The sequence below is a fragment of the Mauremys mutica genome, chromosome 10 (genome assembly GCF_020497125.1).
Source record: "Mauremys mutica isolate MM-2020 ecotype Southern chromosome 10, ASM2049712v1, whole genome shotgun sequence".
NCBI lineage: Eukaryota > Metazoa > Chordata > Testudines > Geoemydidae > Mauremys > Mauremys mutica.
In genome coordinates, this window is record NC_059081.1 from 16,764,283 (window position 1) to 16,782,946 (window position 18,664).

At 40.9% G+C, this 18,664-nt stretch overlaps 1 protein-coding gene and 1 long non-coding RNA gene across 2 annotated transcripts in view; one reads left to right on the forward strand and one right to left on the reverse strand.

Moving 5' to 3' along the window:
* Positions 1–18,664, reverse strand: part of NCKAP5 (NCK associated protein 5) — a 338,664-nt gene that overhangs the window by 148,269 nt on the left and 171,731 nt on the right. Inside the window, exon 5 of the mRNA XM_045033131.1 lies at positions 13,891–14,040. Within this exon, the coding sequence (XP_044889066.1) occupies positions 13,891–14,040 (150 nt within the window). The remainder of the gene's footprint in view (positions 1–13,890; positions 14,041–18,664) is intronic.
* LOC123378877 overlaps positions 1–18,664 on the forward strand; it is a 37,360-nt gene that overhangs the window by 16,465 nt on the left and 2,231 nt on the right. The window contains exon 3 of the long non-coding RNA XR_006582774.1: positions 18,186–18,225. This is a non-coding gene — a long non-coding RNA (uncharacterized LOC123378877). The remainder of the gene's footprint in view (positions 1–18,185; positions 18,226–18,664) is intronic.

Genomic DNA, 18,664 nt, shown 5'->3' on the forward strand with positions numbered 1-18,664 from the left:
GATTGTGCAGTGGACTGTGCACCACCAGCCAGTCCCATAGACAAGCACAATGGTTTCAGCAGTGATAGGGGAGTGTAAACCCAAGTAGTTCCTGCTGTATCCAGAGGGGAGGGGCAGGGCTATCTTCACCACCTTTAGGGAGACTAGTGTCCACACTAGACATTCTTTGCCTTTGCATGCCAAGAGTCCTGGCAGGACTGCAAAAAGGGAAGGTGCTGGATAGAAAAGATCTTGTACCTTCTCCATGTCATTTTCTAGCCTCATATACTGAAATATACTTTATTAACTTTTAATGTAGCCAATATGTTCATGTCACAGGTTCACCAGAACCAATGGACTCACAAGGAAGAACCCTATAATTTTACAGCAGTCAACTGATGCCCAGCTCAAGGTTGACACCTCAGTTTTACATTCCACAACATAAAACAATCTTTCATTAACTCAATCAGAAACGTGCAGATTTAGCCAATGGCCGGACTGGGCTTTTGGGTTAAGAGAGTGTAGATCCTTCTGCTCCTGTCCTAACTTCACCTAGAACTGCCCCTGGGAGGAAGCATCCAACCCTTTTTACCTCACCTGTTGGGCTCTGATTGGCTTTCTGTCTGCTCCTAGCCTTTCTAGCCACCAAAGAACCTATTATCATTGGTACTGCCTGCAGCTGACCCTGGGTGACCTCTCTATGTAGCTCTTGGAGATCTAAACTCACTGCTTTTTTCTCCAAAAGAAAACCTTCCTTGGGCAAGGTACACCACGATGGTGGGACCTCCAGTATGAGGCAGTAAACCTTTGTATACTCATCACAGTCCAACAGATATTTTTAGTATTCCAGGGTCTTTCAAGTGAATATAACACCTCTATTCATATTTTTATTTATATTTTCATACTTTTAGTAATAAAATAATAATACTTTTAATACTTAGATTTCAGTAACTAAAAATATCTGACATGTAGTTCTTGGAATGGTTATGTAATCTAGCAGTTTTATCCATTAATTAATGTGGGGGGTGTGCGCGCGTGTGGGAGGGTAAATTTTGAAATGATTAGCCATAATGGTATAATTACAGTAGATTTTTTATCTGAAAACTTGCTTAAATATTGGGAAATAAAAAGTTTATCATCATTATTACAAGAAAACAGCATTGTAGTTTGAAGACGGCATGCCGTCTTCAATCTAAGTGCAACAAACTGGTGAGTTTGCACCAATCATCTTCACCACTCTGTGCCATATCCCCTAGCACATCCATTAGTGGAAACCAACTAAAGCAAGTTGACAGTTTACCTGTCTCAGCAGCAATATCTCCCATGATGGATCTCTTTACAAAGAGATCACAAACAGGATACAGAAAGCTTCTCAGTCATTAGGAAAGTTACGTAACAAATTCCTGAAATCCCACAATAACTCTCTCAACAAAAATAAAACTTCATAATGCTCTTGTGCTCACATCTCTCCTCTATGGCTGTGAGACCTGGACACCATACGAATGGCATATCAAGTAGCTAGCGGCCTTCCATATGCAGTCTCTGCGCACCATTATGGGGATCCGCTGGCAGGACAGAATTACCAACCTGGAGGTTCTCCAAAAGTCAAATGCCTTAAGCATCGAGGCCATGCTGATAAAAGCCCAACTACGCTGGGTTGGACACATCATTGGGATGCCTGAACATCGACTCCCCAGAAAAATCTTCTATGGACACCGGAACCAAGGCCACCCCAGAAAGCGCTACAAGGACAGCATCTAGGACAGCATATACTTTGGTGCAATAAAACTGGATGCTCTTGAGCAGGCTGCATTAAATAGATCAGCATGGCAACACACATCACAGAACTTTCCAAGCCTTTGAAGAGGACAGCAATAATTGTTAGCTGCAAGAGAAAAGCGTCATACTACTATTATAAGAACAGGAGTACTTGTGGCAAATTTATTTGAGCATAAGCTTTCGTGGGCTACAGCCCACTTCTTCGGATGCAACTACTGCTATAGCTACCAAGACGCTCACCAATGACTTTGTCTGCCGGATCTGCTCACAAGCATGCGTTTCACACTTTGGACTTCAGAGTCACTCCAGAATCCACAAAAAGAGAGAGCATGAAAACATCATCGTCGAACCGACGGACTACACACACATGAGTGGCCAGGAAACTGGGGAGAGAGGCTGTTTATGGATGAATCAAATTAAATGTGGTGACTGAAGGAGGACTATTTGCTGTAGATTATTTTTAGGCAATTCAGCAATTATGTTGCAATTCTAAGTAATGGGATTAAACTTTCTTGTAGGCAACAACTGCAGATGAAGCAGTTCACTTCCAGTAAATAACAAGTTTCTTCTCCTTGTTACCAAAGGGATTTTAGACTCCTTGATACTGGAAACTGTATGCTTTCTTGGGTGAAAAAAAAGTCTATCTTCTAACAAACTAAATAACAAACAAAAAAATTATTCAATATACATCATATGGGAATATTTGTTAAAAAAAAGGAAGCCCAGAATCTATAAACTGCAACATTAAAGATTAAAATGAAGTTGCTTTCTCTTTGAAATTTCAGTTCACCCAAAGGAAATAAGTGTCTTTATAAACACTGTCTCTCTCAGCTACTTGGTTATCAAATAGTCTCTCTCCATAGAGTAATAAAAGCATAATATGGGAAGTATTTGACATACTTCCTCATTTGTTTAATGGTGATGATATGGGGGAAATTACCCTTTTAATACACTGGAACATTTAGCTTATGATCCTAAGTGAACCTTCTCCCAAAAGCTCAATTTATTTAAACAAAACACATTTTCCCATGATAAATTGCAAAGAGTGAGAGGGAAAAACACTATAATTAGAATCAAGGGGAAGGCTTTTTGTGACTCTTCTCAAGTAGAAACTAGGTCTACTATAGTTCAGTTTACTGAAACTTTCATTGACTTTCACTCACCCGCGAGCAATGAGATTTTCACACATGAATTAGGCCTTTCATTGGAAAACTTCAAGATCACAATTTTATGCTACCTCAGTGGCTTGCTATTTTGGTGCAAGAAAGCAAGGCTGACAGCAGCCTACGGTCACTAACTTCCTCAGCTTGTGGAACTGAGGCAAATTGCAGAATTTAGGTGCTTGAGGCAGGAGGCTGGTTGCCTGCTACCTAGGTATGTAACAACCTGTAAGAATCACTGATTGGTTACCAATACCTGTCTTAAGTGGAAGCTATGTTGTACTTTTAATACAGAATGTGGGATAGAAGTAGGAAAAAACCAAAATGGTGGCTTTGGGAATGAACTGACTTTCATTCAGGGACAGGGCCAAGTAGTGGTATTTATTATTTAATGGCTCTACTGTCCCCAGAGGGCTAGCGCCGACATCATCTACATTTCCCACAGGCAGGGCGGCACCAACATACCTTAGATGGGTGACCTGTGCAACGTGGCACCTCCTGACATTCCCTACCCCGACGGTGAGGAGCATTGCGGATGAAGCCGTGCAGGATGTGGTCAGGAAACACATCGCCAGGGCCCCCTCCAAGCAGGAAGTTGCCACTTACCTCGGTGGCTCCCTGGAGGTTGAGTTTGGGAAAGAGGGGGGAGACCTGTCCTCTCTCTTGTCCCATGCCTGCAAAAAGAGGATTGGCTGCCACTGGAAGTGGTGCGAGGAGCGCTAGGAGTTGGGAATATTGGTGCCGCGCATAAAGACCTTGGACCACACCATCGTCACCCCAACCGCCAGAACAATGCTGGAAAGGACCCTGAAAGACGCCATCCACTGCCACTACACCGAGAACCTCAAGCGGAAGCCAGACCAGAGAAAGGCGTTCGAGGTGTCCAGCAAGTTCATCCACTGGGCCCGACTCAACTGCATTCCCCTCAATGGAGCTGTCCGCCACGGCAACCGGGACAAGTGCTGCAGGAAGTGCACCTATGCCAACAAGACCCTGTCCCACGTCCTGTGTGGCTGCAAACACTACTATGGAGCCTGGTGGCACCACCACAACGCCATCCAGAACCGGCCGGTGAAAGCCATCCCACTGGGTAAGATCACCGTCGACTCTGCCATCCCCGGGACAGACAGCCTACTGTGACCTGACATCATCGTAACCAACGCAGAAAAGAAGGTCCTCATGGTAAACGTCACGGTGCCATTTGAAAACAGGTCACCGGCCTTCCACAATCCCTGAGCACGGAAGGCGTTGAAGTACACCCTGTAGGCCAACACCCTGAAAGCCCAGGGCTACGAGGTCCAGATAAACACCCTGATCATGGGAGCCCTGAGCGCATGGGACCTCCACAATGAGCCGGTACTGAGAGCGTGCAGATTCAGTTGACGCTACACCCGGCTCATGAAACAGCTCATGGTGTCCGACACCATCAGGAGGTCCAGAGACATCTACATGGAACACATCACGGGACACCGCCAGTACCAGGTCGAGTAACCGAGACCGCCGACCAGGGAAATAACCCACTTCCTTTCCTGACAAGCCGAGGGATGCAGCCCACCCATGTACTTATTCTGTACACCAATACTGACTTGGACTCTCAATACACTCCCACAGTGTCTTGATCTATGCTGGTTATGTGATATGTATGTATGTATATACCTCGTGAACCTTGTAACCGATACTTGCAATCCCCCATAACCCAAGCCTGACCCCAGATGTACAGCACCTTCCCTCTCAACTTGTGTAAATTTGATTTTAAACATTAACTTTAATAAAATTTGTATTATTTGTATTTCAGTAGCCCCTTGAAGCTCCAGCTTCCAACATTCTAGGCACTCTACAGACACACAGAAAGAGGCAGTTCCCGCCCTAAACAACTTACAGTCTAAGTAGACAAGACAGAAACAGGATGTATTATCATCTGTCAGAAAGCCTCAACAGGCAAATTAGTTTGTAAGTATCACACCAGTACTCCAGATGGTTAGATAAAAATCAAAGTCCTATTTTATTTATTCTTTCCTTGCCCATTTTGGAGATGAAGGGTCAGGACAACAGACATACAAACACATAAAAGGGCTATCAATATTAATATCTAGAATAGCCAAGTCTAAGACAGTATTTACTAACTAGTCCCCCATCTCCTCTCTGACCTTTGTTCTCCTCTTAGCCAATATGAACCATTTTCTGTTACCTTAATGGGATAACCCACTGAATTGTAAGTCTCCATTTTCCCGGTTGTGACCCTTGTGTCCCAGTGGTTCCTTGATTCATGTTTCTGGGTCCAAATCTGTAAAATGAACCCTGAGGAAAGAAAGCCAGCAAGCCAAACTCAGGCACCCTCTCCCCGAGGTACTTGACTGCCCTCTCATATCCCTATTCTTTACAGATAAGGAATTGGAGCACCGAGAAATTAAATTACTTGTACAAGATACAGGAGGTCTGTAGTTGAGCTGGGAACTGAACCCAGATTTCCTGAGTCTCAATCCAACCCTTAACCACAACCTCGTTCCTCTTCAAGGAAATGTGAGAACCCAGGGCCTAGTGCATGAAAGAAGGCCATCACAGAGAAAGATTTGTGTATTTTGCAAAAAACCTTTTCATAAAGTCTCTGTTTACTGTTTTAAAAAAATTGTCTTTTTGAAAGTGCTTTCATTCAGTGTCCTTTGGTTTATTCCCTCAGGCTAACACCATTTGACAGAAAGGTTGCTTTCTTCCTGACTGCTCAATCAAAAGCAAATGGTTTTTAGAGAGTTGCAATGAGAGAACTTTAAAAAAAAAAAAGGCTAGAACGCTTAATAGTCAGACCTAATTATTTCATGATGAATTCTCCACAATGCGTAAATGTCTGTATCAGACAGATTTTAATAAGCCTTCAAAAGCTGACACAGTATTTATCACTGATTTGTTAATTTAATTCTTTTAAATCAAAATGACTATTGCTTTTAGGGCTAGATTGGGGCCAGAGTCCTGTGTAGCGTAGTGAAGGGCTGCACCATTCCAGGACGATAGATCAGAACATGCCCTCCCAGGTGATCCCTCTATGCACAGGAAGAGTGAAAACTGCTCTATTCACATATCACCCCACCCCACCTCTCCCCACTCCACCCACAGGCTGGTATAGAGGGGACAGAGCTATGAACTAGACTGTCCCCTGCTCTTTTTTGGGGGACTTGCTCTTTGGTCAGGGGAGGTTGTGAGAAGCAAGCAGTCCTAGGGTTCCCCAGAGCACAAGAACTGCTACTGTGGGAAGCCTTTCCTCGCCGCATAGTTGGAACAGAAACTTCTTGCTTGATGGGTAGGCCAAGCTCTCACAAGACTAAGACCTTTTTGGATCCCTGCATGGCCAGGGAGGACATACTTGCTAAATAAAGCCTCAAAGGGCTTAAACTGAACACAGAAGTGAAATTCACAAGTAATTCAAGTGATTCAGTAGTAATACATAATGAGAATCCTTTGCTGATCTTTAGCATTTTATGTGGGGTTGTTAGCACTGTCTATTATCAAGGTTGCCTGAGACCTCCCATGATAAGACCTCATTTTCAGTTGCTCTTCACTTTGCCAAACTTTAACTTTTTGGTCTGAAATGTGCTTTTTGTCATCCCTGTAAAATTTCACCCAAATCTGGCCAAGTTAGAAGTCCTTGGAAAATCACACTTTGCACATGCTCAGTAGAGACTTGATAGTACTTTGCAGCTAAATTCCCCCAAAATTCCATCCACACTGGGCATGGTCCAGCTTGGGGCTAAGCAGGACTTTCCCTGCAATTGCAATTTAGGGATGCTGCGAGCCAGGGCCAGGCACCAGAACTGAGAGCAGGAAGCCTCTCTTCCCTGTGCTTTCAGTGACCCTTCAGCTAGGCCCAGGAAGCATGGAAAAGGAAGCTTCTTTATTTGAATGTGGAGAGGACAATAGCTGGATGTGAGGAGAGTGGGGCAAGTAGATTGTGTCAAGGAGCCAGAGAGGGTGGGGGACTGGAGGCTGGTGGTGGGGAGAGGAAACTGGGACTGAGAATTAGCGTTAGAGTAGGGGGAGACTGGGACTGGCTGGGCACGGAGACTGGGACTGGGAGTTAGGGAGGGTAACAGGGTGCATGACTGGGAGTGCCTAAGTAAAGAAATTCTGACTAAGGGTATGTCTTCACTACCGGCCGGATCAGCGGGCAGCAATCGATCCCCGAGTGCTCTCCCGTCGACTCCTGTACTCCAGCTCAGTGAGATGGGAAGGCAGAGTTGACGGGGGAGCAGCAGCTGGTGACTCACTGCGGTGAAGACACTACGGTAAGTCGATCTAAGTACGTCGACTTCAGCTACATTATTCACGTAGCTGAAGTTGCGTAACTTAGATCGATCCTCTCCCCCTCCCCCACAGTGTAGACCAGGCCTTAGAATCAGTGAGGTAGTGGAGAAGAAGTCAGGGGTTCTGTTGAAATAAATAGTATGTGATCATGTAATTAGAGACTGTATCTTAATGCATACACACAAAGGAGTCAAATTAAGGTTGCAAAGGCCACCTTAATTCTGGCATTTCCTAACTTCTGAGTGTTTGACTTTTCAACCTTTTTCACATAGTGTGTATAATATGTAGCTGTACTGGGGGTTGATCCGTGTTCAAAATATACTATGTTGCGCAGGTTTTCCTGACTGCCTTTAATAAAATACATCTCCAATTACTCTTGTGCTGAAAGCAGACAAGAAAATGAAAACCAACCAAAGAGTTGCACTACTCTCCTTAAATCATTAATCTTTTATCTTTTTCAGAAGTCCACATATACAATGAATTTACCAGTGGAATTACTTTTGCTTCTTAAGAGTTATAAGGTGTTTGATCATAACTGCTGGAGTAAATTAAGCAGATTTCATGAGCAGCTAATGCTGATGCCACAAGGAAGTTTTGATAACCAAGAGATCACAATTTGATTCCAACGACACAGAGTGGGGTATAATGGATTTTGAACCATTTGTTATTTGTCATCTGTTTCATTTGATTAAAAATGTATGGTATTTACAGGGTTGGAAGGATTCAATTTAAATCATTAGTCGTCAGTAAATGTCAATTTCACCTGACACACAAAGCGAGAAAAAAAATGTCCACCAAAAGTAGTCAGTGAGTGCAGCCTCCTCGACACTTAGTGCCTTCAAGGATCTGGTATCACAGGACCCTGTTGCCCTGCTGTCATGGCCCTGCTCACTCATTCACTGGCCGAGAATCAGGGGGGTCTGCTTACCATGGGCTGGAGCTGTTCAGCAGTGAGGTGGCTTCTCCTGTCCTTGTTATGTGCCTTATCGGGGGCTTTTGCTCCACCCAACCTGGAATGCAGCCTCCCACCCAAAAAAAGGCCTGAGATTTTTTTGTTTGTTTTAGCTTCAACCGCCTAGTAGTGGGAACTGAAGACTTTATGGGTAAAATTCTGTAATTTAGACTTTTGAATTAGGCTTGTTACAAATAAATAAAGCTTTAACTTTTTGAATCTCAACATCTACTGCCATTAAATAATTATTGCCTGCCCCCTTCATGCAACTGAGAAAATTAAAATAATTAAAAATAAAATGCTTAAAATTCATATTATCTATCACAATTAGAAAATAATAAACATCAAATTCTGCCATGCCTAAGAATACTTATCAGTCAGTAGGCTGGAAAAAGAATTGCTAGGACTGATAAAAAATGTAAAAAGATCATTAAAAGGGCAAATGAGGGAATACTAAACTTTGTCAAAGGGATCATAACACCTCATCTGGGGAAAAAAAACTTTTGAGTAGGCTGACAGTAAAAACACTTTACTAAATTGCTCTGTATTGTTCACTGAGAAACCATCTATGCTAAGATGCAGTGTGCAGGTTTATTTGGCAAAGTACTCAACAGTTAATGAGAAAAATAGTGCTAAAAACAACTGCACTGTTAAAGTCATTTTCTCCCTTTTAGCAACATATTACTTGAGAATAAAATGTATAACTGTTTTTACTCTAGAATGGATACTCTTCAACATTCAGTTCAGCATCAGTTTGTACTAGCTTCATCATACTTGCCATTTTGGCAGCAGACCATTCGTGCAGAAACCCATTACTTGCCTTCCAGCTATTGTGGTGATGTTCAATATTCTAAATACTATTAGCATACAAAGAATTCTCTTCCTGTTATGTAATTAGAACGTAAGATTATTTTTTCCTATATGGGTAGCATAAAAATATAAGCTGAATAACCCATTGGTGTGCTTCTTTGGGGCTAGGGTGTTGATAGATGGTAACTCCTCCGCTTTAGTATGTTGTTCCTCAAAGATGTTAGTATATAGCAAAACCTTTTTTTGCTACTAGTTCAAATTCTTCCCTAGACGAATGATAAATATATTACCGTCTTTAGTGCAGGGAGAGCACACTCCAGCAATAGGATGAGGAGGAAGGGCTGGGAAGAGAAAGGAAGGACTCTGTGCATCCTGGGAATCTCTTAGGTGTTGAAACTGTATATTTGGCTAAATATGTGAAAACTTTCTTGATGCAAATGATCTCTTCTTAAAATATGTGCTGAATTCATAAGTCAGTGTCAAATATTTGTTAAAAGAACATGGTGGGGGGGAGAGAGAGTGATGGGGAGTATAAATCCCACACTAGAACGGAAAAGGTTAAGGAGCAGTTCTGGGCCCCTGTAACTCTGTACCCCCTCCTTTCCCCAAAGCTGCAGAGCATGCTCCAGCTGGAGGAAGGACTTTAAATGGAGCCAGACAGCTTAGATGGGAGAACAGGTCAGATCTACCCTGAGTGCTCCAGACCAAAGGTGCCACAAAAGCCTCTGCTGGGGAGGAAGGGACCACCAGATGACTCTAGCCAGGCTGAAGGTTCAGTTACCCTTCTCCCTTCCCCTTTTGCTATATTAAGTTGGACTTTGAGACTATGGAAGGGAGTGGATAGTAGGAAGTGGTCCAAGGAGGCAGTCTTGAAGCAAACCCTGGTGCCTGATTTAGTTTGCCTCGCACAGGGCCCAGAGTAAGAGCTCAGTGGAGTGGAAGGGTCCAGGCTCCTTTATCAAACGCCCTCATCATACAGGGATATAACCGTCACTTCCACCCCTCCCAGAAGTAAGGAGAAGGTGGAGATGCTGAAAGCCTCATGGGAAGGACCAGCCATCTTCAGGGGCTAGGAGATAAACTGAGGATTCTCTCTTGTCAGAAGGATGTGGGACCCTCTACAATTTGTTGAACGCTGCTGCCCCGAAAGGGGGGGATGAGCTAAATTGGTGATCCAGCTGGAGGACTGAGTTGATACACAACCAAAAGGCAGGTCAGCCCAGTTCTGGAGGAGTTGCTGACAGGAAGCACCAGAGACCGGGAGGGGGAAATTGAGAGACCAATGACCTAACTACTAAGTGATGCCACCAGTAAGCCCAGCTCCTGGCATACATACATACATAGATACATAGACACACATAGTATATTTGTGAAAATATTTATATATTGAAAATATTTTTAAATCACACACATACGCTATATTTCTGCCAACTTTTTAAATAAAATTTCCACTGGGGGCCAACAATTTTGAGTGGGATTTTTAGGAGGTGGTGTTATGACTAGGGTGGCTTCCAAAGGAAGTAAGGGCTTGTCTACATTACCCGCTGGATCGACAGGCAGCGATCGATCCAGCGGGGGTCAATTTATTGCGTCAGACGCGATAAATTGACCGCCAAGCACTCTCCCGTCGACTCCGGTACTCCACCGGAGCAAGAGGCGCAGGCGGAGTCGACGGGGAGTATCAGCAGTCGACTCACCACAGTGAAGACACTGCGGTGAGTAGATCTAACTACGTTGACTCCACCTACGTTATTCATGTAGCTGAAGTTGTGATCTCCCCACCAGTGTAGACCAGAGCTAATAGAGCTAGGAAGATACACAAGGCTTGAAAAGACATTACAAGTCTGTGATACAAAATTATTTATAATCAGATGCTTTATTTTAGCTTTTATTAGTTTGATGAGACTAGGTGCATCTTGCAAATTCCCATCTCAAACTGTGTCCAAAATTATCTACTCTTATTTTACTGCCTGGTGTACATATACTTAGTATCTCTATCTATTGTATTAATCTATAATGCTATTTTAAAGTACCAATTGTATCTGAGATGAGTGTTGAGGGCCTTTATGTTCCTTATATTTGGGAATGCATACCTATTCAGGAGAGTCCTTGAGCAAACCTAATGGAACTTAACCACTTAAGCAAGTGCTTTCCCGAACTGAGGCCAAGCAGTTTTGTTTAGAACAATGTATCCTGCTCACAAAGGAAGCAGGAGATGATATTACTTCTACACAACTCAAATAATACACTTTACTAACAGAAATGTTATACATGCAATTCATTTAACCAAAGTAAGTATTAAGACTTAGAAAAAGAAATAACAGAGAAAAAAATTAAGTGTTTTGGATAGTTGTTGAATGGAAATACTCTCTAGCATATAAATAGTGTGCTTACTACTCATGGGTTTACCGTGGTTTTAAATCACTGATTGAATGTGACATGTGTCACATTGTGCTGGGGTTCATTGCATGATAAGCTATGTCACATCTAACTATATATTAAATTATTTCTTGGTGCCTTCTTCTGATATTAATGTACGCTAATGCCAGCAATCCACTGCTTGTAGAGAGAAATATATAATGAAAATATTTTCTTGTAACAATTTTTTTCCCCAAAAAAACACTACTGGTAAAATTATGCACTGGGCCAACAAATAATTTTTAAAAAGGAATCAGCTCCTCCAAATGGTCTTCCATTGATCAAAGCCTGATCAAAAAATTTCCAACAAAACTATCTCAGTGAAAAATTGAGTTTCCAACGAAATAACATTTTTCATTAAAAGAGTCTGCTTTCTGCAGAAAATTTTGAATTTTCATCTTATACACTTTGGACAAAATTGCAAACTTTTCAGCCAAAAACATTTGGGTTTTGGCTGAAAATTTTCCGGTTCCAGTTTTTCCAAATCTCTCCACAGGGGAAAAAAAATTCCAAACAGCTCTGCATCAGTTACCATACAATGGGCCAAATCCTGACGTTAGTTACCTCCATGCATATGCTAGTGATAGCACAATGTGGTCCTGAGAAAGGAAATATTCATGAGTTATGCTTATAGGCATAATCTTAATGCATAACACTGCACAGATGGATGGACTAACTTTACTATGTGCTTTATAAGACTTGTTAATTTTATGAATCATGTCTGATAATTGTAATAATTTGAATACTCAAGATGAAGGAACCTGCTAATTGCTTTACTGTGAATGTAATGTCAAATACCCATTTTCTGGTTTTTTTAATACATTAATGAAATACTAAGATTAATTACTCTCAGAATACTAAAGGATGAGAACTGCTAATTGCAAGTAACCGAGAAAATGTATCTCTTGATTAATAAACCGAAGAGCTTTCAGCCTTTGACATAAAAATTTATACCCTCCAAGAAAAAACAAGGGCAAGGATATATAACATTAAACCAACACACAATTAACAACACTTTGTTTTAATTATCTTTGGGCACAATTAATGTTGGCCCTGCAGTTCATTTTTCTTCTTTGACTGCTCATTAGACTATTTATGTAGATTAATTCTTGAAGTATTGGCATTTGCTAATACATGGTTTTTTACAAGCTACTGCACAAAGCTGACATCAGTGAGGAAACCTATTAACTGACCTCCCAGAGACAGATCTTCTCTGTCCATAATGTTATGTTTTTTTTCCTTCTAGGCAGTTTGCCATAATTGATAAAAGGTTATGACTTTATTGAATGATTTCTTATCAGCTGAAAGGACATAAAGGACTGAACAGTCATGTAGACTGACTGAAAACAAGCCCAGGGGAACTCAAATTATGCATATTTGGAAAAAGAAATTTACAAGGAACCTCAAGTCACTCAACATCAATGATACAATTAAGACTGAATAAGTGCTTTTGTTTATTTCAAGTTCTATAGACCTAGGTAAAATGCATACAGATTATGAAGCAATTGTTCTGTGTAGGAATAGTGAGAATTAACATTTAATATGTTTATTTTAGTGATATTTGTGTGTGTCTTTAAAGAGAAAATATATTTACAGACATAATTATAAAGACCTGGTATAATTTTAGGTGAGGCCTGTGCTTTGTACTTAGATCTGAACACACTTACCACTTTTTGTTTTATTTTTGTTTTACAAAATCTTCCAGGACACTAATATTGAACTTGATTTTTAATTGAATTGGGAGTATAATCAAGTGAGAATGTTATGTGGATTATGAAGCAGAAGGAGAATTTTCCTGTTTGCTTAAACCAGAAATCTATAGCCCCAATGACTGAATTGTTTTTCTCAATCTCAGGCAAAACTCCTGCTGAGATCACTAGAAAGCATTTGTATACTGTACTGCTGAACCACTGTATAAGAAACTGAACAGACTACAATGAACTGAGCACTGAATAAGAACTTCAGATTTTGATTCTATGTTGGTCCAAACCTTGATTCCGATCCTTGAGGTTATTACATCATGCTTAAGTACATGGACATTGAACTCAGTGCAGTTACTCAGGTGCATTCTTCTTGGGGGGTCTGGTAAGGACTGTGAGGTTTTCAACAATAAATACTCCAAATACTGCAACTTCAGCAGTAAACACCAGAGTGAAGTAATGCCATTTTTATGATGGTTATTAAATCACGTATGCTACACGATTTAAAAAATTAACACTTGAAACAAAGTCAGAATGTGTCAATGGGTCTGATTGAGCCTATAGCTTGAACTGAATTAAAATTATTTATGAAGTACTTTTTAAGGATATATGATCCTTGACATTAGAGACAGTAGTTCCAAGATGGAACTTTTTGCTCATCCTTGATAAATGAATCATGATAAAAAATACTGTTACATGAGTCTAAGTGAACTAAGAAAGACAGGATTTATACCACATTGATTCAGTACCACTATAAGAAGTGGTATACTTTTATGTGTAAAGTTATTTTATTTCTTACCTCCAGAGCTTTCAATCGTTCTAATAGCAATTTTGTCTTTTCTTTCTCTTCTTCAGTACTGCTATTTTCACTTCTTGAATCTTCATCTACTGCAATATGAATGTGTTCCATAGTTTCTTTGCATTTTCTGTCCTCTTCTAACAGTTTTTCCTAAAAAGATTAAGAATTGTTTTCATTACACACAAGAGCAGATGAAATTAATTATGTAAGAGTAAATGCCTAGGAATCTCCTTTGAGAGCCAATGTGCGTGAAGTAATATCTTTTATTGGACCAACTTCTGTTGGTGAAAGAGACAGGCTTGTGACCTACAGAGAGCTCTTCTTCAGGTCTTCTCAAAAGCTCTCTCTTCTCAGAAGACCTAAAGAAGAACTCTATGTAGCTCAAAAGCTTGTATCTTTCACCGAAAGAAGTTGGTCCAATAAAAGATATTAGCTCACCCACCTTGTCTCTCTAATATTATGGGATCAACATGGCTACAACAGCATTGCAAACAACATAGGAATTTCCTCTGCACATGCAAAAAAGAGAACTTGTACCTTGTTTGGGATCACAGTACTCATGAAGATTCTGCTGAACGTATTATGGCCTCAGTCCTGCAAAAGGGTGTGCATGGGTGAACCTTTATACCCTACCTGAATTCCCTGTGAATTTAATGGGACTCTGTGCAGATGTAAGAGTCTGTCTTCTGCAGGTTAGAGACCTAGATTATCATTAACAAAACAACTTTTGCATTTTCTTTAAAAGTTGTCGCAACAAGAACTTGGCTTCTAATACAAGTGCTCTGCCACTGACATACAGTTTACCTAGGGACAACCAGCATAGAGGCTTATACTTAATATATGGCATCCTTCTTCATCTAGTGCTTATTCATGAACTATCATTTACTGGGCTCAGAATCTATTGTTGGATATTGATTTCAGCACAGGATATAAACTAATGTATAACTAGAGATAACCAAAGTAACAGGAAGTTTCCAAGTATGTCTTTTGAAAATAAATGAGACTTAGGCTCCAAAGTGACATAGAAGCTTTTTAAAATTTTGCTCATAATCCAGAAATTTTGCATTCAATTAACTTTACTTAATATGTGTGTTTTGGGGTTTTAGCTTGTGATAGGCGGACTCATTTTTGCTTAATTTCAAGCCCCGCTGAACAGCATCATCATTATTTAGGGCTAGATTGCCTATTACTTCTAGCCTAGAGAAAGGGTTAGCATGTAGCTGAGCTGCCCTAGGAGCAACATAGGGAAGGAACTGTGTTTCAGTTGCTCTCCTGCTCTTCCACTCTGTTCCCAGGAAGTAGGAACTGGATACCAATCTTTACCACTAGAATCACAGAATATCAGGGCTGGAAGGGACCTCAGGAGGTCATCTAGTCCAACCCTCTGCTCAAAGCAGGACCAATTCCCAACTAAATTATCCCAGCCAGGGCTTTGTCAAGCCTGACCTTAAAAACCTCTAGCAGATTCCATGACCCTATCAACTTAATCTGCCCAGCTGCATGGTGGAGGAAGGCAAATGTAAGAGAATTCCAGGAATGTGGCCCTGCTTCTCAAAATATATGTAGCAGAAATGTGGGCAAGCCATGGAGGAGTATTGGGCGGGGCGCTTTCTCCCCATCGAGCCCCTGTGCAGCCATGTAGGCAAGACCACAACTGGCACTAATTGCTTGTTGAGAGTAAATAGTGTACTCTATGATGTAAAGAAGAAACAGAGGACAAGGACTATCACCTCAAGAAATTTAAAATCTAAGGCCCCCAAAGACTTCTCCACATGTATAACTTTACACACAAAGACAATCCCATTGTGATTACTGGGATTCTTCACATGTGTTAAAAGTATGTGTAACACCAACAGACCCTGGTTGTCGGTGGGCAGGATCAAACCTGGGACCTCTGGATCTTAATGCATGAGCCTCTACTGCATGATCTAAAAGCCATATATATGACTGTTAGCTAAGGCTGTAGAGCAGACTTATTAATCTCTCTTTCTAAGTGGTCTTGGTGCCCACCACACCCAAGAGGTATGTCGGTTACATATGCATATGCAGAAGCGTTTTGAGGATTAGCACCTAACCGGATGAATAAAATGATGCACACATACATTTTACTGAGAGTGGAAGGATCAGTGGGTGACGCAGAAATTTTATTTTAAGTTTGGTGAGTTTCACAGGAGACCTGTAGAAAACACGAGTTTGAATACTGAACAGCACTAACTCAGTAAGTTATGGATCTCATTCTACAATTAGAGACAAAGAGGGTGGCAAAAATGAGCTGAGAGCAACAGATCCAAAGGAAAATTATACTGAATGTGAGATATTGTGCAAAAGGAGCAAAGGAGTAAGGAAAAACAGACACAAACACAATGTTATTATTCATAAGACACTCATGGTGGACTCCACAAATCAATGTAGGCTCCTAACTTCTACTGAAATCAGTCACTGAAATCAATGGAAGTTAAGGTCCTAACTTCTATCTAGACACCTAAGTTGCTTTGTAGATTCCACCCTCAACACAGACAATAAAATATACACTGTCCCTTACCCTGAAGAGCTTACAATTTAATTGTGTATATGAAGCGAAAAATGGAAGTAACAATGGTAGGGATAAGCAACAGAGAGTCCTGTGGCACCTTTAAGACTAACAGATGTATTGGAGCATAAGCTTTCGTGGGTGACGAAGTGGGTATTCACGATCCAATACATCTGTTAGTCTTAAAGGTGCCACAGGACTCTCTGTTGCTTTTTACAGATCCAGTCTAACACAGCTACCCCTCTGATACTTAATGGTAGGAACAGGAATGGGAAATAGGAAGAAAGGAAGAACAACTATAAAAAGATAACATGGGGATGGGTGACCTTACAAAAATCTAGATAGCAATATAAAATCACTTGGATATGTTATGTGCACTTCATGATAGTTCTGATATATATCTGCATATATCTGCACACTGTGGAAAGGCACCTTCTCGGTCTCACCAGCCTCAGCTGTTTTTAGCCTTGGCGAGACGGGCTTGGGGTAAAACAGTCCCTCTTGGTTGCACAGGGGCAGTCCGCTCCTTTTCTCAGTCAGTATTTTAGGCTTGTTTTTCTCCCTTATGGGAGGGAATGCAGCCTCCACTCCTGGTGAGGCTTGCCGTCTTGCTGCTCCTCACCTACTGGCAGCTTGACTCCCACCCACCCCCTCAACAAGGGAGGGTTTAAAAAGGTCTCAGGCAGCCCATAGTTGGAATTAGCTGATCCTAATTGTCTTCAGGTAACTCTCTCTCTCAGCTGATCCTGATTGACCTGTAGTCACCCCTCCTTAGCTGACAGGGAGGAGGGCCTTTTACCCTTCTGGGACTGTTTTCTACCCTGCCCTTGCAGCTGTCTGTCCTGAGTTTATCACAACACTTATGGGTATTTTGTACGAGCCTATATTTTGAGAGGTGCTTTCTTATTTCTAATATATAGCACATGCTCTGTAATGATTTAATGGCTTGAACAATACATTCAAACCATTTTCCCTTTTCAAGTTGTCCTGAATCAGGAAATCCATGTAAAACTTTATCAACCAATTCAGAAAACAGTTTGTTATAAGGACTCATCTTTGATGCATTGCCAGCATGAATGACGCTTTAAAAGACAAAAATACAACACAAATGAATGAAGCCTAGTAATGGAAGGACATCTTAACACCCATACAAGGGCATCCTAACTGCCAACTTCATAAGCTTGTTAAAGGAGAGTGTGTAGGAAAGCATGACCCCAGACACTTCACCACAGAGGTGGGAACAATGTGATTCCTATCAAAGTAAATTGCAGAAATCAATGACTTTATCTAATACAATGCTTAGAACAAAGAAATGACTTCTCACTCTTCTTTGAATTACAAAATTTGATGTCCTTGGGAGACAAAGTTGCATTACCGAAAATTCACACTGTCAACTAAAACAGAAATACATATTTGAGCATTGTTTGCTCAAAAATGATAATTCAAACAAAGATGCTTAATAATGTTACCCTATAACAATATATACATGCTAAACAGAATATGGTCAAAGATCAAATCCCATTATAAAGAAACTGGGTCTCCTGCTCCCACTGAAGTCAATGGGAATTTAGCCATTGAGTTCAATGAGAGGATTGGTCCACTGGATCAGATTCTCAAGCTGGTGTAAATATGAGGCTATACAGATTTAAAATAGTTAATGTTCTGGCCTATTATCTCTACATATACAAAATGTTCCATAAAAGACATAAGTAGTACACTGATGATGTATCTTTTGGTCTAATCCTTCAATTCCTATTGCCAATAGAGCCAACAGTTGAAGATAGACCCAGCGCAGCCTCGAAACGGTAAGAGTTCTCGAATTAATGTGAACATATAAATCACTGAAGACACTGATCTATGAAACTTCACAATGCAACAACCTCACTGAGATTTGTCAGAAAGCTGGATTTCAAAAAGATGAACTAAGAGGGAGCAATTCAATTTCCCTTCTCCGCCAATACATTTAGATGAAAATGACAAACTGACATTGGATGAAATCTTGCTGAAATTCCATTATTTTCATTATGGTGAAAAGCAACTGTCCTCCCTAGCATCCCCACCCCCAGTACTGTGAGAATATTCTCATTAACAAAGAGGCATTCACAATCATAATTATAAATAAAACAACAGTACAGTAACAATATCTATAGAAGGAAACATGAGGGACATTTTCAAAAGACCATACTTCCTTTTTGGTATGGCACTGGAAAAGAAATCTGACCACGTCTAGGAATTATACAATTT